This window comes from Cherax quadricarinatus, chromosome 7, assembly GCF_038502225.1.
Source record: "Cherax quadricarinatus isolate ZL_2023a chromosome 7, ASM3850222v1, whole genome shotgun sequence".
NCBI classification, from domain to species: Eukaryota; Metazoa; Arthropoda; class Malacostraca; order Decapoda; family Parastacidae; genus Cherax; species Cherax quadricarinatus.
In genome coordinates this window covers 66,525,057-66,550,012 of record NC_091298.1, presented here as the reverse complement: position 1 = coordinate 66,550,012, position 24,956 = coordinate 66,525,057, and the positions used below count along the sequence as shown (strand labels likewise).

Here is a 24,956-nt window from a genome sequence, read left to right as displayed (position 1 = left end):
CTCTCCCCTCCTTCGAACCAGTTTCCTCAGGTCTGGCCTCCTGCTGTTGAAGCTGATCTATCAGCTCATCAGTGGTTAGTTCTTCATTGTCCTCCTCCACCAACTCTTCCACATCATCCCCACTAACCTCGAACCCAAGGACTTTCCCAGTGCCATAATGGATTCCTCAACTGGCATAGGATTCTCAGGGTTAGCCTGAAACCCTTCAAAATCCCTTTGGTCTACACATTCTGGCCACAGTTTCTTCCAAGCAGAGTTCAAGGTCCTCTTAGTCACTCCCTCCCAAGCCTTACCTATAAGGTTTACACAATTGAGGATATTAAAGTGATCTCTCCGAAACTCTCTTAGAGTCAGTTGAGTTTCTGAGGTCACTACAAAGCACCTTTCAAACAGAGCTTTTGTGTACAGTTTTTTGAAGTTTGCAATAACCTGCTGGTCCATGGGCTGCAGGAGAGGAGTAGTATTAGGAGGCAAAAACTTCACCTTAATGAATTTCATGTCCCCATAAAGTCGCTCTGCCACGTCTGTAGGATGACCAGGGGCATTGTCTAACACCAGGAGGCACTTAAGTTCTAATTTCTTTTCAGTTAGGTAATCTTTCACATTGGGGGCAAATGCATGGTGTAACCAGTCATAGAAAAAGTCCCTAGTGACCCATGCCTTACTGTTTGCCCTCCACAGCACACACAAATTTTCCTTGAGGACATTCTTTTGCCTGAACGGTCTGGGAGTTTCAGAGTGATACACTAATAAAGGCTTCACTTTGCAATCACCAGTAGCATTGGAACACATCAACAGAGTAAGCCTGTCTTTCATAGGCTTATGTCCTGGGAGTGCCTTTTCCTCCTGAGTAATGTAGGTCCTGCTTGGCATTTTCTTCCAAAACAGGCCTGTTTCATCACAATTAAACACTTGTTCAGGTTTCAGTCCTTCAGTTTCTATGTACTCCTTGAATTCCTGCACATATTTTTCAGCTGCTTTGTGGTCCGAACTGGCAGCCTCACCATGCCTTATCACACTATGTATGCCACTACGCCTCTTAAATCTCTCAAACCAACCTTTGCTGGCCTTAAATTCACTCACATCATCACTAGTTGCAGGCATTTTTTTAATTAAATCCTCATGCAACTTCCTAGCCTTTTCACTTATGATCACTTGAGAGATGCTATCTCCTGCTATCTGTTTCTCATTTATCCACACCAATAACAGTCTCTCAACATCTTCCATCACTTGCGATCTCTGTTTCGAAAACACAGTTAAACCTTTGGCAAGAACAGCTTCCTTGATTGCCTTTTTGTTGCCCACAATAGTAGCGATGGTTGATTGGGGTTTACTATACAACCTGGCCAGCTCGGAGACATGCACTCCACTTTCATACTTATCAATGATCTCTTTCTTCATCTCTATAGTAATTCTCACCCTTATTCCTGTAGGGTTGGCACTAGAAGCTTTCTTGGGGCCCATGGTCACTTATTTTGCAGATAAAATCACCAGAAACACTGTAATAATACGAAATGTTCCGATTGTATGCTTGGATGTTACCGCGGAGGCTGGCTGGTAAACAATGCCACCGGCGGAACATGTGAGGCTGGCTAAGGGCGCACATTAGACGCGTCTCGGACGAACAGCGTTGAGCGGGTTTTTTAGCGGTATGCGAGGCAAAATCTTGGCGATAAAATGTAGCGGTATGCGGATTTAACGTTATGTGATGCGGGGGTCCACTGTATTGTAATAATAATAATAATAATAATATCATAATTATCATCAATACTGTTATTTCTAGTTTTATTTTCATTGTGCTACTAAACAATTTTCACCTGTAATCTGCCATCAAGGGTGCGTTGTATGGTAACACACTTGCTAGGATGAGACCCATTTGTCGTAATTGCAGTTATCAATGAATCCAATTCATCTCGCTTTTCCTGAAAAACAAAAATACTGAAGAAAGTATTTAAAAATATTTTCATTATTCTAATTTTTTATATGTTGGGATGGCTGTGAGGAGTTCATCTGAAACTGTGGTACCAGCTAACCTACAAGACTTTAGTCTAATCCACCTGACTACAGTACGTGTGTGTAGCTGCATGCTGTGTACATCAATACCTTTATCGATGAAGTCATCACCAAGGGAATAATGTTTGGGATTGGGCCAAAGATAGCAATGAGCTTTTAAATCATCAATGGTCATCCTATTTAATCAGGCCCCAACACTTCATTTACTGGTGTGCGTATAGTTAATAAAACACATCAATGTTAATTTGTAAAAAATAAAAATGCAAAACAAAACTTAAATGAAAATTCAGCTTACACTGACCCTTAACAAAAATAAGTTCGTAAAAACAGACTAAGCAACTTACTCTTAAAACAGCCTACAACAAGTCATTTGTTTAGCTTTGACTTTCACTGAAAAGACACACATTTGCATACCTTTAGCTTTTTTACAAGACTTTCAATAGCTCTTTTGGCAAACCCCTCTGATTCTCCCCCTTGTCGATGACACATGAGGGAATGGACGATGCTTAAACATGCATCCGCAGAGGTCGGGGCTGCCGTCATCTGTAAATACAATTCTATATTACTACTGTAGGTACATGTAATACAATAACTGCCACAATTTTATAAAATGTTTAGCTTTCAAAATAAAAAAAAAAACTTACCCAATACTTTGAAAATTACCTACATAAAAATTAAATAGAATACTGTACAACAATATCTTAATAACCAAGACCTCATAAACTTCATCAAAATACATACATCTAGCCAGATATGGTTTGATTAAGTTGGGGCAACTGACACACTATCAAGCAATCCTGAAAATATCTTTGCTTAAATTTCCTCACATTTTCTTATGAAACACAGTAGTCAAAATTAAATTTACTCCACCTCTGCTATTTTACATCAACTGTCAACTATGACATTAAGTCATTCTAGAGACACTATGTTATTTGAAATTTACTCTCATTAAAATTTCTTTATCAGACACCCTAGTTACAAGCAGCAACTATTGTAATCCAACTACAGTATTACATAAAAACAAATTAAAACGCTGCCAAAGTAGTATTTCTGAAAACACGCACATCCTTTTTTTTTTTTAAACTCTTTGTATATTCCCCTTGCGATATACTATCTAGCTACAGAAATCTGAATTTTAACCACATGAACAACACAAAAGTTTGATTCTAAACACACAGCCACGACACAGGCATAACTCGTGTATTGTTCAACCACTGCAAAAACTCACGTGTAGATTTGAGACCCCAAAATAAGTTGCTGCTTATACAGCTCATAAGATAAGATACTTTACTTCAGCATGATACAATGTTTGTACAGAGGTGGATGACATTAAGGTGAGCATGCAGAAAGCCTCTTAATATGCACAACATTTCAAGCAAACTCGAGACTAACTTATGATAATAACAAAATGCAAGTGTACAAATAAGAATACACAAGTCAGCCACCATCTAGGAAATACCATAAAAAAAAAAAAAATTCACTGGCAGGCTTGGTGGTCTTTTCTTTGTTTAAAAAGGTGGAAGAAAATGGAAAAAAGGAAAAAGACAAATAAAGAAAAAATAATAACTAATAATTAATAATAATTATTTATTGATGTTACTGCAAAGTAAGTTTATTTAGGTACAGGCACACTTAAGTACAATTAACATTCATAGTATAAATTACCCACCAGGATAACACAAAAAAGTCATTAAGTGACTTACAAGGCAATGACATACACACAAGAATAATAAGAATACTATTATAACACTATAATATTTTGGTTAATAATGAGTTTAAAGGCTCAATTCTGAGCTTAATGATAACCTATTGTGCAACTGATAATTATATTTTGTGTACATGGGACAGACCCATCCAATGGTAGGAAAAAAAAAAAATCCGACCTAACCTAGTTTTAAAGGTAATGTATAGATTAAGTTAGGTTCAGCTATATTTATTTTGGGGTTAATTAAAAAAAGAGGCTTCCTCCCATACTTGTTTCCATTCCATAACCTACTTAATACTGAATAATTTGCATAAAAACTTGTGTTCCTGAACTCAATAATTACCATAATTTTGTATAAATTACGCACATTTTGTATTTGTATTACAGATACCACTGAACTCTGTAGTTAGTACTCATGACTTTGAATTATTTTCCAAGGGAGGATAATTCAAATCCCTTGGATCAAAAGCCCCTCAATGGTGATAAGCAGCAAGAATCAAGTAGAACGCACCAATCAGTGTGTCCGTACCGTACGTCAAGCATGGCAGTAAACCGACCAGCTATAATTAACGGATGTTTCTCAGTGGGACTCTGGCATTATTTTATAATTTGTGATATGTACAAGCTATCGACACAAAGAAATAAGATTACTTCTTGCATAAGTTGTTATTTTGAAAGATAATAGTGAAAGCAACATATTTTTTTGTCATGAGCGCCACATAAATACAAACCAAATCTGAGTAGATAAGACAAGTTGATGAAAATCCCTGGCAACACGATTAGGGTTACAACTCTGGGTAACTAAGTACGTTTATTTAGGTACAGGTGCATATTAAATACAATTATCCTACACAGTGTAAATTACCCACCAGGATAACTCAAAAAGAAAAAAAAAATATCAGTGACTTATTTCCATTGAGGTTGGATGGGTATACCAGTGGTGGCAGAGCGAGTTGGACTTGACTAGCATGGACCAACTGACCTACTGTAGTGTTACTATATTCTCATCAAGTACTTTGGATTAACCAATCACAGCAATATAACCAAAGATTCAGCGTACATGAACGTTATTATTATTATAACCATCTAAGAGCACGAAACCCGTAGGATTATACAGTGCACGTGGGGGGGGGGCATGGAAGGTATTCTGGCTTGATTCAGGGAACCGGAGCACAGACCCAATTCATTAGATCATGAGCTCCTCACCAGTGTCAAGGAACCTTCCTTGACGGGCGTATGTGAACAACAGTCGATGGCGTAGTAAGGTTAAGTTGCATTACCTTGTTTTAGCTTGGGTTACGTAGGGTTTCGTTAAGTCTGCACATCGTAATACCAAGTCGAACTTAAACCCCACTTAATACTCTACAAAATCTGGTATATTTTATCGACAAAACTCATCGAGGAGCGACATACAATTTTTACCAACAAACCTCAATTTTATTCATTAATTTTTAATCTAAAAAGATTAAAACTATATAATTAATGCAGACTTTACTAAACTACCATTAATAACCAGTTTTTTATAACTTTACACCCAACAATTTTATTTCCCCTAACTATAGATAATATCTAGCTGTTGCATAGGCCTAAAGGCTGAATTATGAAGATTTTTGATTATAATGAAAAAGCAAGCGCTAAACCCGCCAGGGTCATACAGCGTTGACGGAAGATTTTAACGAAGGTTTGAGGGAGACTAATACCAACCTTAAGATGATATATAAAGTGAAAATCTCAGGACATGAGCAGACTAGAGGCAGAGAGAGTGCATCTTGGGGGTTAAATAAGGCCAGAGTGCTTGATAAGTGTCATTATTGTCTTGTAAGATGTTAGAGGTGGGTCTAGCCTGGCTGCTCTCCTCTCTCTCTCTCTCTCTCTCTCACTCTTATCTCACCCTGTCACCATCTCTCTCACTCGTCTACCATCTCTCCAGTCTCCCAGCAACACCGTCTCACCGCCAACACCGCCACCAGTTCCTCTCAGCGCCAGAATGGCTTAAAAAAGTTTGTATTTCGTAATGTTTAGCAGCAGCAGCACCCGGGCAGCAAAACAAAGCTTTGACAAGTGAAGCTCACATAGGCGCACATACATCTATCTACCCACCATAACACTATCTATCTAACCCCATCCATCTCCACTCTATCCCCTATCAACCCATAAACCCATTTATAACCCTTCTATCCACCCCTTAGCTAGCCCTTCTTTCCCCTTACCACAATACACTCATCCTCATTTAGCTATCTAAGTACATAATTACCATCATATCTGGCTATGTTAATGGTTGTTGGAGGGTAATTAAGATAGTTAGGAATGTGGGTAGTTATGGTAGTTGTTTGGTGAGTGGTTGTAGGTTGTTTGGTTGTCATTACATTTCTTAAATGATCAATTGGCAACAGGAAATGCCAGTCTAGGATTTAGCTTTATCTTGTATGCAGAGACATGTGCCACCATTATTACCATTACTTCCACCATTACTACTACCATTACTACCATCATTATTACCATTACTTCCACCATTACTACTACCATTACTACCACCATTATTACCATTACTTCCACCATTACTACTACCATTACTACCACCATTATTACCATTACTTCCACCATTACTACTACCATTACTACCATCATTATTACCATTACTGCCACCATTACTACTACCATTACTACCACCATTATTACCATTACTTCCACCATTACTTCCACCATTACTACTACCATTACTACCACCATTATTACCATTACTTCCACCATTACTACTACCATTACTACCACCATTATTACCATTACTTCCACCATTACTACTACCATTACTACCACCATTATTACCATTACTTCCACCATTACTACTACCATTACTACCACCATTATTACCATTACTACCACCATTATTACCATTACTTTCACCATTACTACTACCATTACTACCACCATTATTACCATTAGTTCCACCATTACTACCATTATTACCACCACTATTACAATTACTTCCACCATTATTACCATTACTACTACCATTATTACATTACTACCATTACTACTACCATTACTACCACCATTACTACTACCATCACTACTACCACCATTACTACCATCACTGCTACAACTACTACCACCATTACTATCATTGCTACCACCATTACTACTACAATTACAACCATAACTACTACCACCATTACTACCATTACTACCATCACTACCACCATTACTACCACCATTTCTACTGCCATTAATACCACCACCACCACTACTACCACTATTACTACCACCGCTACTGCTACCATTACCACCATTAATTCCATCACTATTATTACCAATACCACCACTACAACCACTACCACCATTACTACAATTACCACCAGCACTACTACCATTACCCACACTACTACCATTATTACCACCACTACTACCACTATTACTACAATTACCACAACCACTACTACCATTACCCACACTACCACCATTAGTACCACCACTACTGCAATTACCACAACCACTACTACCATTACCCACACTACCACCATTAGTACCACCACTGCTAATACCACCACCACTACTACCACTACCACCATTATTACTATTACTACTACTACCACCTCCACCACCATCACTGCTACCACCACCACTACCCTCTCCTCTCCTTGATCCGCCGGTACTCTCCCGACCCGGGTCTTGTCCAGATGGTGACCCGGCCTTGGCTCCCTGTCTTAAGAGTATCTGAGACCTATGTCTCCCATGGGAGGAGGTACAAGTACCTCCTCATCTTCTGGGACCAACTGTCCCCAGGCCTAGCCCCATTCCCCGCCCTCACGGGGCTCGTAGGGAGAAGCAAGGCCTCTGGTTTGCCATCTTCCCCGCCCCAGGGGGGCTCGTGGGAATGGCAGTCTTGTGAGCCGCAGGTGGAAACAAGCTCTGGCTCTGGCACCTTCCCCGCCCTAAGAGGGCTCGTGGAGTGGTAACCAGTATTACCACCACCACAAGCATAAGAACATAAGAACATAAGAACGAAGGAACACTGCAGAAGGCCTACTGGCCCATGCGAGGCAGGTCCAAGTCCCTACCGGCTTAAGCCAATGCACCCAACCTAGTCAGGTCAGGTCACATTGACTTAAGGGAGGAACACGGCAACCGACCTGTTAGCACAAGCTATCAGGTCTAACTCACACCCACCCACATCTACTCATGTATTTATCCAACCTATTTTTAAAGCTACACAACGTTCTGGCCTCTATAACGGTACTTGGGAGTTTGTTCCACTCATCCACAACTCTATTACCAAACCAGTACTTTCCTATATCCCTCCTGAATCTGAATTTTTCCAACTTAAAACCATTGCTGCGAGTCCTGTCTAGGCTAGATATTTTCAGCACACTATTTACATCCCCCCAGTTTATTTACATGTTAAAAGTTGTTATTCTCCTGTATATTCCTTACAATTTAGGTCTATCTTTACTCTCTCTGTTAATGCAGATTACAATAGAATCTAGCGGTCAACAATCTATTCAATAGACCGTTAGCTTCCAGATATTGCTGTTAGATGGTTAGTGACTGGACAGTCTGTGAGGTAACGGCAGTAATATATATCTTTATTTCTACCAGTACATGATATAACTTATACAGACCATAGCTGACATCAATGATATACTACTATATAGAAAGCCCCTTGTTATACTGAGCATTTACCGTAAATTAGGTCAGTTTTGTCCCAGGATGCGACCCACACCAGTCCACTAACTCCCAGGTACCCATTTTACTGATGGGGAACATAGACAACCGGTGTAAGGAAACACGCCCGATGTTTCTACCCTCGCAGTGAATCAAACTCAGACCTCGCCGTGTGAAGCGAGAGCTTTAGCCACCAGGCCACAGTGACTTTATAGGGTTATCCTGGGGTTATCTTGAGTGATCCTTGGCTGTATTGGGTTATCCTGGGTTAACATTTGCGAACACATTGCCACTGAACACATAAAAACACTGAACACATAGTAACATTATGTTCAGTGATAGATCGATGCAATTCCACGTGTTTTGAAAAACATTGAAATGACTCATCTCGTTACCGCTGACGTGTTTACAAACATTGTGGAGTGGTGGTAGTAGTAGTGGTAGTGGTGGTAGTAGTGGTGGTAGTGGTGGTAGTGGTGGTGGTAGTGGTGATAGTAGTAGTGGTGGTGGTGGTAGTGGTGGTAGTAGTGGTGGTAGTAGTAGTGGTGGTGGTGGTAGTAGTGGTGGTAGTATTAGTGGTAGTACTGGTGGTAGTAGTGGTGGTAGTGGTGGTAGTAGTGGTGGTAGTGGTGGTAGTAGTGGTGGTAGTAGTTGTGGTAGTAGTGGTGGTAGTGGTGGTAGTGGTGGTAGTGGTGGTAGTAGTGGTGGTAGTAGTGGTGGTAGTAGTGGTGGTAGTAGTGGTGGTAGTACTGGTGGTAGTAGTGGTGGTAGTAGTAGTGGTAGTGGTGGTAGTAGTGGTGGTAGTACTGGTGGTAGTAGTCGTGGTAGTGGTGGTAGTACTGGTGGTAGTAGTCGTGGTAGTGGTGGTAGTACTGGTGGTAGTAGTGGTGGTAGTAGTGGTGGTAGTACTGGTGGTAGTAGTGGTGGTAGTGGTGGTAGTAGTGGTGGTAGTGGTGGTAGTAGTGGTGGTAGTGGTGGTAGTAGTGGTGGTAGTGGTGGTAGTGATGGTAGTGGTGGTAGTAGTGGTGGTAGTGGTGGTAGTAGTGGTAGTAGTGGTAGTAGTGGTAGTAGTGGTGGTAGTGGTGGTAGTGATGGTAGTGGTGGTAGTGGTGGTAGTAGTGGTGGTAGTAGTGGTGGTAGTGGTGGTAGTGGTGGTAGGGATGGTAGTGGTAGTGGTGGTAGTGGTGGAAGTAGTGGTGGTAGTAGTGGTGGTAGTGGTGGTAGTGGTGGTAGTAGTGGTGGTAGTGGTGATAGTAGTGGTGATAGTAGTGGTGGTAGTGGTGGTAGTGGTGGTAGTAGTAGTGGTAGTGGTGGTAGTAGTGGTGATAGTGGTGGTAGTGGTGGTGGTAGTGGTGGTAGTAGTGGTGGTAGTGGTGGTGGTAGTGGTGGTAGTAGTGGGGGTAGTGGTGGTAGTAGTAGTAGTGGTGGTAGTGGTGGTAGTAGTGGTGGTAGTAGTGGTGGTAGTGGTGGTAGTGGTGGTAGTAGTGGTGGTAGTGGTGGTAGTAGTGGTAGTGGTGGTAGTGGTGGTAGTGGTGGTAGTAGTGGTGGTAGTAGTGGTGGTAGTAGTGGTGGTAGTAGTGGTAGTAGTGGTGGTGGAAGTGGTGGTAGTGGTGGTGGAAGTGGTGGTAGTGGTAGTGGTGGTAGTAGTGGTGGTAGTAGTAGTGGTAGTGGTGGTGGTAGTGGTGGTAGTAGTGGTGGTATTGGTGGTAGTAGTGGTGGTAGTAGTGGTGGTAGTAGTGGTAGTAGTGGTGGTGGAAGTGGTGGTAGTAGTGGTAGTGGTGGTAGTAGTGGTGGTAGTGGTGGTAGTGGTGGTAGTAGTGGTGGTAGTGGTGGTGGTAGTGGTGGTAGTAGTGGTGGTAGTGGTGGTAGTAGTGGTGGTAGTAGTGGTGGTAGTAGTGGTAGTAGTGGTGGTGGTAGTGGTGGTAGTAGTGGTGGTGGTAGTGGTGGTAGTAGTGGTGGTAGTGGTGGTAGTGGTGGTAGTAGTGGTGGTAGTGGTGGTAGTAGTGGTAGTGGTGGTAGTGGTAGTAGTGGTGGTAGTGGTGGTAGTAGTAGTGGTAGTGGTGGTAGTAGTGGTGGTAGTGGTGGTAGTGGTGGTAGTAGTGGTGGTAGTAGTGGTAGTAGTGGTAGTGGTGGTAGTAGTGGTGGTAGTGGTGGTAGTAGTGGTGGTAGTAGTGGTGGTAGTGGTGGTAGTGGTGGTAGTAGGTGGTAGTAGTGTATTGGGTGGTAGTAGGTGGTAGTAGTGTATTGGGTGGTAGTAGGTGGTAGTAGTGTATTGGGTGGTAGTAGGTGGTAGTAGTGTATTGGGTGGTAGTAGGTGGTAGTAGTGTATTGGGTGGTAGTAGGTGGTAGTAGGCGGTAGTAGTGGTGGTAGTAGTGGTGGTAGTGGTGGTAGTAGTGGTGGTAGTGGTGGTAGTAGTGGTAGTGGTGGTAGTAGTGGTGGTAGTGGTGGTAGTAGTGGTGGTAGTGGTGGTAGTGGTGGTAGTAGTGGTGGTAGAAGTGGTGGTAGTAGTTGTGATAGTGGTGGTAGTGGTTGTGATAGTGGTGGTAGTAGTGGTTGTAGTAGTGGTGGTAGTGGTGGTAGTAGTGGTGGTAGTGGTGGTATTAGTGGTGGTAGTAGTGGTAGTGGTGGTAGTGGTGGTAGTAGTTGTGATAGTGGTGGTAGTGGTTGTGATAGTGGTGGTAGTAGTGGTGGTAGTGGTGGTGGTAGTGGTGGTAGTAGTGGTGGTAGTAGTGGTGGTAGTGGTGGCAGTAGTGGTGGTAGTGGTGGTAGTAGTGGTGGTAGTAGTGGTGGTAGTGGTGGTAGTGGTGGTAGTAGTTGTGATAGTGGTGGTAGTGGTTGTGATAGTGGTGGTAGTAGTGGTGGTAGTGGTGGTAGTGGTGGTAGTAGTGGTGGTAGTGGTGGTAGTAGTGGTGGTAGTAGTGGTGGTAGTGGTGGTAGTAGTGGTGGTAGTGGTGGTAGTGGTGGTAGTGGTGGTAGTAGTGGTGGTAGTGGTGGTAGTAGTGGTGGTAGTGGTGGTAGTGGTGGAAGAAGTTGTGATAGTGGTTGTGATAGTGGTGGTAGTAGTTGTGATAGTGGTGGTAGTGGTTGTGATGGTGGTAGTAGTGGTGGTAGTAGTTGTGATAGTGGTGGTAGTGGTTGTGATGGTGGTGGTAGTGGTGGTAGTGGTGGTAGTAGAGGTGGTTGTGGTGATAGTGGTGGTAGTGGTGGTAGTAGTGGTGGTAGTGGTGGTAGTAGTGGTAGTAGTGGTGGTAGTAGTGGTGGTAGTGGTGGTAGTGGTGATGGTAGTAGTGGTGGTAGTAGTATTGGTGCTAGTGGTGGTAATGGTGGTAGTAGTGGTGGTAGTGGTGGTAGTAGTGAAAGTGGTGGTAGTGATGGTGGTAGTGATGGTGGTAGTGATGGTAGTGATGGTAGTAGTGGTGGTAGTGGTGGTAGTAGTGGTAGTGATGGTGGTAGTGGTGGTAGTAGTGGTGGTAGTGGTGGTAGTAGTGATAGTGGTGGTAGTAGTGGTAGTGGTGGTAGTGATGGTGGTAGTGGTGGTAGTATTGGGGATAGTGGTAGTAGTGGTGGTAGTAGTGATAGTGGTGGTAGTAGTGGTGGTAGTGGTGGTAGTAGTGATAGTGGTGGTAGTAGTGGTAGTAGTGATAGTGGTGGTATTGGTGGTAGTAGTGGTGGTAGTAGTGGTGGTAGTGGTGGTGGTAGTGGTGGTGGAAGTGGTGGTAGTAGTTGTGATAGTGGTGGTAGTGGTTGTGATAGTGGTAGTGGTGGTAGTAGTGGTGGTAGTGGCAGTGGTGGTGGAAGTGGTGGTAGTAGTGGTGGTAGTAGTGGTGGTACTAGTGGTGGTAGTAGTGGTGGTAGTAGTGGTAGTAGTGGTGGTGGAAGTGGTGGTAGTAGTTGTGATAGTGGTGGTAGTAGTGGTGGTAGAAGTGGTGGTAGTGGTGGTAGTAGTGGTTGTAGTGGTGGTGGTAGTGGTGGTGGAAGCGTTGGTAGTAGTTGTGATAGTGGTGGTAGTAGTGGTGATAGTGGTGGTAGTAGTGGTGGTAGTGGTGGTAGTAGTGGTGGTAGTGGTGGTAGTAGTGGTGGTGGTAGTGGTGGTAGTAGTGGTGGAAGTGGTGGTAGTAGTGATAGTGGTGGTAATGGTGGTAGTAGTGATAGTGGTGGTAGTAGTTGTGATAGTGGTGGTAGTGGTATTAGTGGTGGTAGTAGTGGTGGTGGTGGTAGTGGTGGTAGTGGTGGTAGTAGTGGTGGTAGTGGTGGTGATAGTGGTGGTGGTAGTGGTGGTAGTAGTAGTGGTGGAAGTGGTGGTAGTAGTGATAGTGGTAGTAGTGGTGGTAGTGGTGGTGGTAGTAGTTGTGATAGTGGTGGTAGTAGTGGTAATAGTGATAGTGGTGGTAGTGGTGGTAGTAGTGGTGGTAGTGGTGGTAGTAGTGGTGGTAGTAGTGGTGGTAGTGGTGGTAGTGGTGGTGGTAGTAGTGGTGGAAGTGGTGGTAGTAGTGATAGTGGTGGTAGTGGTGGTAGTAGTGGTGGTAGTGGTGGTATTAGTGGTGGTAGTGGTGATGGTAGTGGTGATGGTAGTGGTGGAAGTGGTGGTGGTAGTGGTGGTAGTGGTGGTAGTAGTGATAGTGGTGGTAGTGGTGGTAGTAGTGATGGTAGTGGTAGTAGTAGTGATATTGGCGGTAGTGGTGATAGTAGTGGTGGTAGTGGTGGTAGTAGTTGTGATAGTAGTGGTGGTAGTTGTGGTAGTAGTGGTGGTAGTAGTGGTGGTAGTAGTGGTAGTAGTGGTGGAAGTGGTGGTAGAGGTGGTAGTAGTGGTGGTAGTGGTGGTGGTAGTGGTGGTAGAAGTGGTGGTAGTGGTGGTGGTAGTGGTGGTGGTAGTAGTGGTGGTAGTAGTGGTAGTGGTGGTAGTAGTGATGGTGGTAGTGGTGGTAGTAGTGGTGGTAGTAGTGGTGGTAGTAGTGGTGGTAGTAGTGATAGTGGTGGTAGTGGTGGTAGTAGTGGTGGTAGTAGTGGTGGTAGTAGTGGTGGTAGTAGTGGTGGTAGTGGTGGTAGTAGTGGTGGTAGTGGTGGTAGTGGTGTTGGTAGTGGTGGTAGCAGTGGTGGTAGTGGTAGTAATAGTGGTGGTAATGGTGGTGGTAGTGGTGGTAGTAGTGGTGGTAGTGGTGGTAATAGTGGTGGTGGTGGTGGTAGTAGTGGTGGTAGTAGTGGTAGTGGTGGTAGTGGTGGTAGTGGTGGTGGTAGTAGTGGTAGTGGTGGTAATGGTGGTAATGGTGGCAGTGGTGGTAGTAGTGGTGGTAGTGGTGGCAGTGGTGGTAGTAGTGATGGTAGTAGTGGTGGTAGTGGTGGTAGTAGTGCTGGCAGTGGTGGTAGTAGTGGTGGTGGTAGTAGTGGTAGTGGTGGTAATGGTGGTAGTGGTGGTGGTAGTACTGGTGGTAGTAGTGGTGGTAGTGGTGGTAGTAGTGGTGGTAGTGGTGGTAGTAGTGGTGGTAGTAGTGGTAATGGTGGTAGTGGTGGTGGTAGTAGTGGTAATGGTGGTAGTAGTGGTGGTAGTAGTGGTAATGGTGGTAGTGGTGGTTTTAGTAGTGGTAATGGTGGTAATGGTGGCAGTGGTTTTAGTGGTGGTAGTGGTGGCAGTGGTGGTAGTAGTGGTGGTAGTAGTGGTGGCAGTGGTGGTAGTAGTGGTGGCAGTGGTGGTAGTAGTGGTAATGGTGGTAGTGGTGGTAGTGGTGGTGGTAGTAGTGGTAATGGTGGTAATGGTGGCAGTGGTGGTAGTGGTGGTAGTGGTGGCAGTGGTGGTAGTAGTGGTGGTAGTGGTGGTAGTAGTAGTGGCAGTGGTGGTAGTAGTGGTGGTGTTGCTCGTGGCTTGGGTGGTAGCGTCCTCAGCTCACACACACACTGAAGGGTCCGGGATCAATCCACGGTACGGGTGAAACGTTGGGCATGTTTCCTTACACCTGCTGTCCCTGTTCCCGTAGCAGTAGGTAGGTGCCTGGGTGTTAGTCGTCTGGTGTGAGTGGCATCCTGGGGGATAATGTTAACCTAAGCTGCCAAACGACTTTGTATATAGTGTGTCAGTGATGTTAACTATGGTCTGTAATAACTGTATTGAGGACTGGTCACAGACCGGGCCGCGGGGGCGTTGGCCCACCGAAACCCTCTCCAGGTATACCCCAGGTATACTGTGTACTGGTAGAGTAATGATGATGGTGATAGTGGTAGATTCATAATATCGACACTATATTTGTATTCGTCTCTGTATTTCCTTCTTACGGGTTTAGGGCTCTTCAGTGTTATAACTGCACACCTCTCATGGTCTTAGACCATGATTATAAAAACCTGGTCTTCCACTGTCATCCTGGTCCACTGTCATCATGGTTTTCCACTGTCATCCTGGTCCACTGTCATACTGGTCCACTGTCATACTGGTACACTGTCATACTGGTCCACCGCCATTATGGTTTTCCACTGTCATCCTGGTCCACTGTCATACTGGTCCACTGTCATACTGGTACACTGTCATACTGGTCCACCGCCATTATGGTTTTCCACTGTCATCCTGGTCCACTGTCATACTGGTCCACTGTCATACTGGTACACTGTCATACTGGTCCACCGCCATTATGGTTTTCCACTGTCATCCTGGTCCACTGTCATACTGGTCCACTGTCATACTGGTACACTGTCATACTGGTCCACCGCCATTATGGTTTTCCACTGTCATCCTGGTCCACTGTTATCCTGGTCCACTGCCATCCTGGTCTTCTGTTATGGTCACTAATTCTTGGTCTTGCTACTGCCCCCATCCCCACATCCTCCAACACTTCCTTATTGCATCTCCCCCACCCACTGTCTCCCCTCCCACCATTCACTGTCTCCCCCACCCACTGTCTCCCCCACCCACTGTCTCCCCCACCCACAGACTTCCCCACCCACCATCCACCTTCTCAACAAACATTCCTCAAATAACTGAGTCAGGAACACTGGTTTCATTGACTTATTCAATTCCCAGTCTACAGTTCGCATCCAGTGAAGAAATAAAGATAGCTTATATTGAAGACAGAGCTCTGTCTAGGGCTTTAAGCAAGACAACGCTGTGTAGAGCTTAATTGGGACAACGCTGAGTAGAGCTTAATTGGGACAATGCTGTGTAGAGCTCTTTTTTCCTCTCTCAGCACAATTTCCCAAACCTCTGTTGTAATACCTAGAAGGGAGGTAGTCGGGGGTTAACGCTTCCTGCGGCCCGGTCCGTGACCAGGCCTCGCGGTGGATCAGGGCCTAATCAACCAGGCTGTCACTGCTGGTCGCAGGTAAACCGACGTACGAACCACAGCCCGGCTGGTCAGCTCCTGAATTTGGGTTCCTGTCCAGCGCCTTCTTGAAGAAAGTCAGGGGTCCTGAAGACAGTCAGGGGTCTTGAAGACAGTCAGGGGTCTTGAAGACAGTCAGGGGTCTTGAAGACAGCCAGGGGTCTTGAAGACAGCCAGGGGTCTTGAAGACAGCCAGGGGTCTTGAAGACAGCCAGGGGTCTTGAAGACAGCCAGGGGTCTTGAAGATAGCCAGGGGTCTTGAAGATAGTCAGGGGTCAGCTGTACTTACTAAGTTTTACGTAAGAATATTTCAAAGCAGTTCATCTTCCTATAAATGCCACATGTTTTCGTTTTCGTCTTAGCTGTGTTAATTATGTCTTTCCTCTCTGGCCACATCACTCTCTTACAGACCTTTCTTAAATGTTCTTAACAATCTTGCAAAGTCTGTCCAGGTAAGTTTCAAAGTGGAATGGGATCACATTCTTTTAAGATGCCAACCTGTGAGTTGGGTTCATATATTAGTTGTAAGGACTGTCTACTACACAGTGGTCATTAAGGCCACTGTCATCCCGGTCCATTGTCATCCTGGTCTACTGTTATCCTGGTCCTCTTCCCCTGTATACTACTAAGATACTTTGCTTGAGGACTAAGTTTATTTAGGTACAGGTACACATAAGTATAATTATCATGCAGCGTAAATTACTTAGAATAACCCCAAAAAGTCAAAATTACTTATTTTCAATGGGGTTAAATTGGGAGATGCATTCCTCACTGCGTAGATTAAGGAAGAGTTTTTACCCTGTCATATCAGGTCATCTACTAACCTTACAGGGGAGACTTGTTAATGATTTGTTTGTAAACTGGAAAGTGAAGTAATGATTAGGTGAACCAAGGAGGGAGTAGAGGACAAAACTTGTATAACATTTAGACCGAAGACATCGACTCCAGGCTAACGGACTGATTACCTCAAGCCCCTTCTCATCTTCCGCCGTTCTTCTCTATATTGGACTGAAGAAACCACTGGCTGGCAAAACGTTTCCACAATAAAGATACCCAAATGTTGAACAAGCGTCTCATTTATCAACTTACCGGATTTCTAAACCATTTATACAACCTCCACACAAAGCTGTGGGAAATAGGACTAACACCTCGGTGTAAACAGAAGAGGATATCAATTGCAGATAAAAATGAAACCGTAAATACAAGATCCGTGAAAGAAACAAAGAGAGGCAGCAGCAGCCATACAAAGCTAATCACTCTTTCCACTAATTATAGCTGACATCATTGACATACTATATAGAAAGCACCTGGTTATGAAGAGCATTTCACCCATCTTCCAAACGTATCCCAACACCTGAAACCCATTCTCTTTGCTGATGACACGACTTATGTCATCTCTCACCCTAATCTTGCCACCCTCAACACCATTGTGAATGAGGAGCTGATTAAAATATCGACTTGGATGATAGCCAATAAACTTACGCTTAACACTGACAAAACCTACTATATTATGTTTGGTAGCAGAGCAGGAGATGCACAAATTAACATTAAGATTGACAACACTCTAATTACCAGAAATAATGGGGGAAAATTCCTAGGCTTATACCTTGACAACAACCTGAATTTCAGCACCCATATCCAGCATATAGCCAAAAAAGTATCCAAAACGGTTGGGATCCTCTCCAAGATACGATACTACGTGCCGCAAAATGCCCTTCTCACACTATACCACTCACTTATTTATCCATACCTCACCTATGCTATTTGTGCTTGGGGATCAACTGCCTCAACACACCTAAAGCCAATAATAACCCAACAAAAAGCTGCAGTAAGAATAATCACTAAATCCCATCCCTGGCAACACACACCCCCACTCTTCATAGATCTAAACTTACTCCCAGTTCAGTACATCCACACTTACTACTGTGCAATCTACATCTACAGGGCCTTAAACTCTAATATCAACCTTGACCTAAAACGCTTTCTTGATAGTTGTGACAGAACCCACAGGCATAACACCAGACACAAACATCTCTACGACATTCCCCGTGTCCGACTAAACCTTTACAAAAATTCAATGTATGTCAAAGGCCCTAAAATCTGGAATACCCTACCTGAGAACTCTAGAACTGCAGACACATTCATCACCTTCAAAACTACCATTAGAAAACATCTTATCTCCCTGATACACCCCGTCAACTAACTACACGAATACCACCTGGTGGTTCACACTTACACTCACTCACTCATTTGACCATAAACAGAAATATTAATCTCAGTCTTAAAATAATGAATCCTGTGATACTCCAATACTGAAACTATGTACTGTGCCAAAACAAAAGCATTCACATTGCTAAACTCACAAACTAGTACTTAGTCACTTAGCCATAATACCAACTTACCTCATAATTTGTAATATTTTACAATTAAGAATAAAACTAAGTATGCCCGAAATGCCTAGCCATGCTAAGCGTTCTAGTGGTACACTCTGTAATCACAATTTTACTACATGTAAACCAAACAATAACCAAATTTCTGTAAACTCAGCACTGTAATCCTTATAGAGAATAAACTTTGAATTTGAATTTGAATTTGAATCTTAGGCTAATTTTGTCCCCAGGATGCGACACACACACCAGTCAACTAACACCCAGGTACCTACTTACTGCTAGGTGAACAGGGACAGCAGGAGTCTTAATGAAACACCCAATGTGCGTGTGAGTTTTATATCTTTATTATTCACTACGTACCCATGGTGTGGGCGACAGTCAAATTTAAGAGGTACATAATGGGTCCAGGGTCTTGACCACAAAGTTCTGAGAATTAAACAAGTTCGAGCTGGTCGATGTTTATATGAGAGATCAGAGACCTCAACTGTGTCTGGAGACCAGCTCTCTGCCTAGACATGGCTTGCCCACCACCTCAACTGTGTCTGGAGACCAGCTCACTGCCTAGACATGGCTTGCCCACCACCTCAACTGTGTCTGGAGACCAGCTCACTTCCTAGACATGGCTTGCCCACCACCTCAACTGTGTCTGGAGACCAGCTCACTGCCTAGACATGGCTTGCCCACCACCTCAACTGTGTCTGGAGACCAGCTCACTGCCTAGACATGGCTTGCCCACCACCTCAACTGTGTCTGGAGACCAGCTCACTGCCTAGACATGGCTTGCCCACCACCTCAACTGTGTCTGGAGACCAGCTCACTGCCTAGACATGGCTTGCCCACCACCTCAACTGTGTCTGGAGACCAGCTCACTGCCTAGACATGGCTTGCCCACCACCTCAACTGTGTCTGGAGACCAGCTCACTGCCTAGACATGGCTTGCCCACCACCTCAACTGTGTCTGGAGACCAGCTCACTGCCTAGACATGGCTTGCCCACCACCTCAACTGTGTCTGGAGACCAGCTCACTGCCTAGACATGGCTTGCCCACCACCTCAACTGTGTCTGGAGACCAGCTCACTGCCTAGACATGGCTTGCCCACCACCTCAACTGTGTCTGGAGACCAGCTCACTGCCTAGACATGGCTTGCCCACCACCTCAACTGTGTCTGGAGACCAGCTCACTGCCTAGACATGGCTTGCCCACCACCTCAACTGTGTCTGGAGACCAGCTCACTGCCTAGACATGGCTTGGCCACCACCTCAACTGTGTCTGGAGACCAGCTCACTGCCTAGACATGGCTTGGCCACCACCTCAACTGTGTCTGGAGACCAGCTCACTGCCTAGACATGGCTTGCCCACCACCTAGACACTGTTGACTACTAGAAGCAACGCAAAGTGTAAATGAGCAGTTAAACTATACTGAGGTACTTACCTACCACTATTATATGTACACAAGGACCCTAATGAAAATAAGTCAAGGATCCTAATGGAAATAAGTCAAGGACTCACAATGAGAATAAGTCAAGGACCCCAATGTAATTATGCCAAGAACCCCAATGAAAATAAGAACCCCAATGAAAATAAGGACCCCAATTAAAATTAATAATTTTGTCCGATTTTTTGGTGTTATCTGGGGTAATTTACAGTACGTATGATAAGTGTAGTTAGCGTATGTATACCTGTACCTAAATAAACTTACTTTTATGTTAATGTAGGTAACAATATTTACCCTTACCTCCATACCACAGGCACTAGAAAACTGTTCTCATATTCATGAACACTGAGTGAAGGATGTCCAGGAGTTCCAGTTGTAGTTTCATCAGAAGACCTTCTTGGTTACTGTGACTGAGGACTGTGTCAGTGGTCTGGCAGGAGCTCGGTATTAAAGCATTCTTGGCAGGTGGTGAAATAGGTAACATGCAGCCTTAATGACCATCGTATATTAGACAGATTTTAAAACCTATTAACCAACCAGCTAGGCCCTGGTGGAAACAGGAAGCCTGGTGGAAATAAGCGAACATGCCGAGCAGGAGAGTGAAGATCATACAAGGAGCGTGGCTAGGAAGGATCAATATTGGTCTCTGCAGAGGAACGTTCAGTGTTGTACCCAGCAACAGGAAACAAGCTCTAGGCTTAAAAATTCTCCCTCACGAGTTTGAGAAATTCAAGACGCGAACTCAAGTTTCCTCACCAGGTATTATGGTGGCCAGAAAAGTAATTTCCAGATGGGTGATGAATAAGGTATATGTTTCAACTTCTGGGTATCGTTATTGATTAAATATTTCGTCTGCACAACAGACTTCTGCACTCGAATGCAGGAGAAATAGCACTGGAAGAAGTTCAAGTAGCTTCGGTATGATCAGTCACCTTAGGTGGGAGGTGGTCAGTATATATGCACTGAGGAGTGTATAACACAGTGTATATCCACTATTTTAATCTCTAGAGATATTCATAATCGCGAACTTGCGTTACAAGATGCAAAACATTCTCAGGGGGAGTTGAATGATAGCTCTAGGCCTTTCGCGTTGCAATCAACACAAAAGGAACTTGCAGTGTTGTAGAAATGAGTAGGAAGTCCAGGCAGATTAGCTCAGAGCAATAATTTCTAACTGGAATCTTAGAGTCAAGTTATAAATTATAGCTAACTCGAATCTTGATTCGAGTTAGCTATACATCTCACAGTATATATAAACTAGTATATAAACACCTGACCCGTGCATATCACCTCCGTGATTTGAACTTCAACATATTACTGAAGTTAGCATAGGAAGCAGATAAGAGTGTGTATAATATAAACAATGGTGAATGTGTTCGGCAGTGACCAATGTACATATGATGGAGCAAGAAGTGCGGGTGTTGCTCGATATACACTGAGAGTTTACCCCCGTGGCCTGGTGGCTAAAGCTCTCACTTCACACGGCGAGGGTCCGGGCTGGATTCCGGGTGAGGGGTAGAAACATTGGGCGTGTTTCCTTACACCGGTTGTCTATGTTCCCCATCAGTAAAATGGGTACCTGGGTGTTAGTCGACTGGTGTGAGTCGCATTCTGGGACAAAACTGACCTAATTTGCCGAAAATGCTCAGCATAACAAGCGGCTTTCTATACAGTAGTATGTCATTGATGTCAGTTATGGTCTGTATACCTTGTACATGTACTGGTAGAAATAAAGATAATATTATAATATACTATTCTGTGTTTTAGGTGCTGAAGTGTACCTGACTGGTGTTACACAAGTGACTTGCAACTTTAACGACCCTAACGTTCCTTACTTGACACCTGTGGCCCCTTGTTATCCATGCTAAGGGTGCTTATCAAACGGGTTTATAACACAAATAACCAGGACAGGAGAGAGGAGCTTACGACGATGTTTCGGTCCGACTCGGACCATTTACCAAGTCCTGTGTGGGGGTTATTTGTGTATTATGTTATTGTGCCTGGTTCTATACGCGTTTATAACCTTACACCATGTATGATACTTGTACTTAACCTGTACCTGTGCCTAAATAAACTTACGTGTTCTTTACTTGTTATCTGATTATTATAATCACAACTAAGCGCTACACCCACAAGGGTCATGCAGCAGCTTTGATAAGACACAGGTACGCCAGTTAGGTATCTTTATTTCGAAACTTCTCGCCTATGTAATAGGGTTCTTCAGTCGGGTACAGAAGGTTTAGCAGAAACAGCAGAGATGTGAAGACGAAGTAATCAGTCCATCACCTTTGTAATCAGTCTATCAACCTTGAAGACGTTTTGAGGTGGTCAGTCCCTTGCCGTTGTTGCCTCCGCTGTTGTTTGTTGCTGCCTCCGCCTGGTTCGTTGCCTGCTTGCTTGCTGCCTGCTGTTGCCGCTGCTGCTGGGTTGCTGCTGCGTTGTTGCTGTTGTTGGCTGGCCTGTTGCCTTGCCTGGCTTGGTTGCTGTTGCTGTTGCCTGGTTGCTGTTGTTGCCGTTGTTGCTTGGCTGCTTGTTGCTAAGGCTTGCTTGTTGCCTGCTCGTTGTTTTCGCCTGCCGCTGCTGTTGCTTGCCGTTGCCGCTTGTTGCCACAAAATGCTGTTCGCTGCCGCTGTTGTTGTTACCTGCTGTTGCTGCCGCTGCTGCTGCTGTTGCCGCTTGTTGTTGCCATTGCCGCTGCCGCCGCTTGCTTGTTGTTGTTGTTGCTTGCTTGCTTGGCTTGTTGCTGGGCCTGCTGTTGTTGTTACCGTTGCTTGCTTGCCTGCTTGCTGCTTGCCGTTGTTGCTGTTACCGTTGTTGCCTGCCTGCTGCTGTTGCTTCGCTGCCTGCTGCCTGTTACCGCTTGTTGTCCGCTGCTGTTGTTGCCTGGGTTGCTGTTACCTGCCGTTGCTTGCTGGGCTTGCCGCCGCCGCCGCCGCTGGGTTGCTTGCTGCCTGCCTGCCTGTTGCTGCCTGCCTGCCGCTGTTGTTGCTGCCTGCCGCCGTTGCTGTTGCTGTTGCTGCCTGCTGCCGCTTGCCGCCTCCGGCCTGTTTGCCTGCCGCTGGCCGTCGCTTTCGCCGCTGCCGCCTGCCATTGCTTGCCTCCGCCATTGGTTGCCGCTTGCTTCGTTGCCGCCTCGCTGCCTTTCGCCGTTGCCGCTGCTGTCTCGCCTTGCCTGGGTTGCTGTTGCTGCCGCCGTTGTTGTTGCCTTCCTGCTGCCTTCGCTTGCTTGCCTTGCCTGCTGCTGTTGTTGCCATTAAGCTTGCTTGTTGCTTGCCTGCTGTTGGCTTGCTGCCGCCGCCTGCCGTTGGTTGCCGCCGCTGTCGCCTGTTGCTGCTTGCTGGCTTGCTTGCCTTGCTTGCTGGGCTTGCTTGCCGCTGCTGTTGTTGCTGGTTGCTTGCTTGCTGTTGCTGTTGTTGGTTGGGCTTGTTGCTTCGCTGCCGCTGCTTGCCGCCGCTGCCGCTTGCTGTTGTTGTTGCTGTTGCTGTTGTTGCTGCCTGCTTGCTTGTTGCCGCCGCCGTCGCTTGCCAAGGTTGCTGCCGCTGCTGCCGCTTGTTGTTGCGTTGCCTGCCGTTGCCTGGTTGCTCGTTGCTGTTGCTGGGTTGGCTTGCCTGCTGCTGTTGCTGCTGTTGCTGCCGCCTGTTGCCGCCTGCCGTTGGTTGCTGCTTGTTGTTGTTGTTGCTGCTGCTGTTGCCTGCCGCCTGCCGCTGCCTGCTTGCTGCTGCTGCTTGTTGTTGCCTGCTGCCGCCGCCTGCCGCGTTGCTTGCTTGGGCTTGTTGCTTGCTGCTTGCTGCCTGCCTGCCGCTGCTCGTTGTTGCTGTTGTTGCTGTTGTTGCTTGCTGGTTGCTAAGGTTGCTGTTGCTGCTTGCTGTTGCCGCCTGCCTGCCTGGCCTGCCTGTTGCTGCTGCTGTTGCTGTTGCTTGCTGCCTCCGCCGCCGCTGCCTGCTTGCTGCTTGTTGGCTTGTTGTTGCCTGCCTGCCGCTGCCGCCGTTGTTGCCTGGTTGCTGTTGCTTGTTGCCTGCCGCCGCCTGCCTGCCTGTTGTTAAGCTTGCCTGTTGCTTGCTGCTTGCCGGCCTGCCTGGCTTGCTTGTTCGTTGCCGCTTGTTGTTGCTTGTTGCTTGGATGCTGTTGTTGTTGTGTTGCTGTTGCCTGCCTGCCGCCTGCCGCCTGGCTTGGGTTGCTGCTTGCTGCTTGCTGCTGCTGGGTTGCCGTCGTTGCTTGCTGGTTGCTACGCCTTGCCGCCTGCTTCCGGTTGCTGCTGCTGCTGGGTTGTTGCTGCTGCTTGGCTGCTGTTGCTGCTTGCTGCTGTTGCCTGCTGCCGCTTGCTTGCCTGCCGCCTGTTGTTGTTACCGTTGCTGTTGCTGCTTGCTTGCCGCTGGGCCGTTGCCGTTACCGTTGCTTGCCTGCGTTGCTTGGCTTGCTGCCTGCTGCTTGTTGTTCCGCTGCCTGGCCTGCCTGCCGCCTGCCGTTGCTTGCTGTTGCCGTTGTTGTTGCCTGCCGCCTGCCTGCCGTTGGGTTGCTTGCTGGGTTGTTGTTGCTTGGTTGCTTGCCTGTTGCTGCGGTTGCTCAGCTGCTTGCCTAAGGCGTGGCCGTTAAGCCACCTTCGCTTGCCTTCGCCTGGCCGTTGCCTGCTTGCTTGCCTGCTGTTGTTGCTGCGTTGGCTTGCTCCACCGTTGTTGCTGCCTGCTGCCGTTGCCTTGCCTGTCACTAAGGTTGCCGCCCGCTTGCTTGCCTGCTGGCTTGTTGTTACCGTTGCTTGCCTGCTGCCGTTGCCTGTTGCTTGCCGCTGTTGCCGCTTGCTGCCTGCTGGCCGTTGTTGTTGCTGCTGGTTGCTTACCGCCTGCTTGTTGTTGCTGCTGCCGCCTGCCGCCGCCGTTGCTTGGTTGCCTGCTGCCTGTTGTTGCTGCCGCCGCCTGCCGTTGCCTGCCTGCCTGCCGCCTGCTGTTGCCTCGTTGCCGCCTGTTGTTGCCTGCCTGCCGCCGCCGCTTGCTGCTCGCCGCCTGGCCGCCGCTGCTGCTGCCTGCCGCCTGCCGTTGTTGTTGCTGCCTGCTGTTGCCTGCTTGCTGCCTGGGCCTTGCTGCCGTTGCTTGCTGCCTGGCCTGCCTGCCTGGGTTGCCTGCCTGCTGGCTTGCTGCCTGCCGCTGTTGCCTGCTGCCTGCCGCCTGCCGCCTGCCTGCCTGCTGCTTGCCGCCTGCCTGCCTGCTGCCGTTGGGTTGCTTGCTTGCTCGCCGCCGCCTGCCGCTGGTTCGTTGCCGCCGTTGCTGCTGTTGTTGGCGTGTAGCTGCTGTTGTTGTTCGCTGCTTGCTTGCTGCTGCCGTTGCCGTTGTTGGTTACCGCCTGGGCCTGCCGCCGCCTGCCGCTGCCTGGTTGCCGCTGCTTGGGCCGCCTGCTGCTTGCTGTTGCTGTTGCCGCCGCTTGCCGTTGCTCGCCGCCGTTGCTTCGCTTGCCGCC

General features: G+C 46.3%; 1 protein-coding gene across 5 annotated transcripts in view; it reads right to left on the bottom strand.

Annotated features, from left to right (window-relative positions):
* Med (Smad/Smad4 homolog Medea) overlaps window positions 1-8,650 on the bottom strand; it is a gene marked incomplete at its 3' end in the record, with an annotated part of 37,959 nt that extends 29,309 nt beyond the window's left edge. For 2 of the 5 annotated variants that reach the window (XM_070082657.1, XM_070082658.1), the window contains 3 exon segments: window positions 1,818-1,922; window positions 2,428-2,556; window positions 5,423-5,794. In XM_070082657.1, coding sequence (XP_069938758.1) covers window positions 1,818-1,922; window positions 2,428-2,556 — 234 coding nt within the window. In that variant the 5' untranslated portion in view covers window positions 5,423-5,794. 5 annotated transcript variants of the gene reach the window in all.
* Window positions 8,651-24,956: the final 16,306 nt, after the last annotated feature.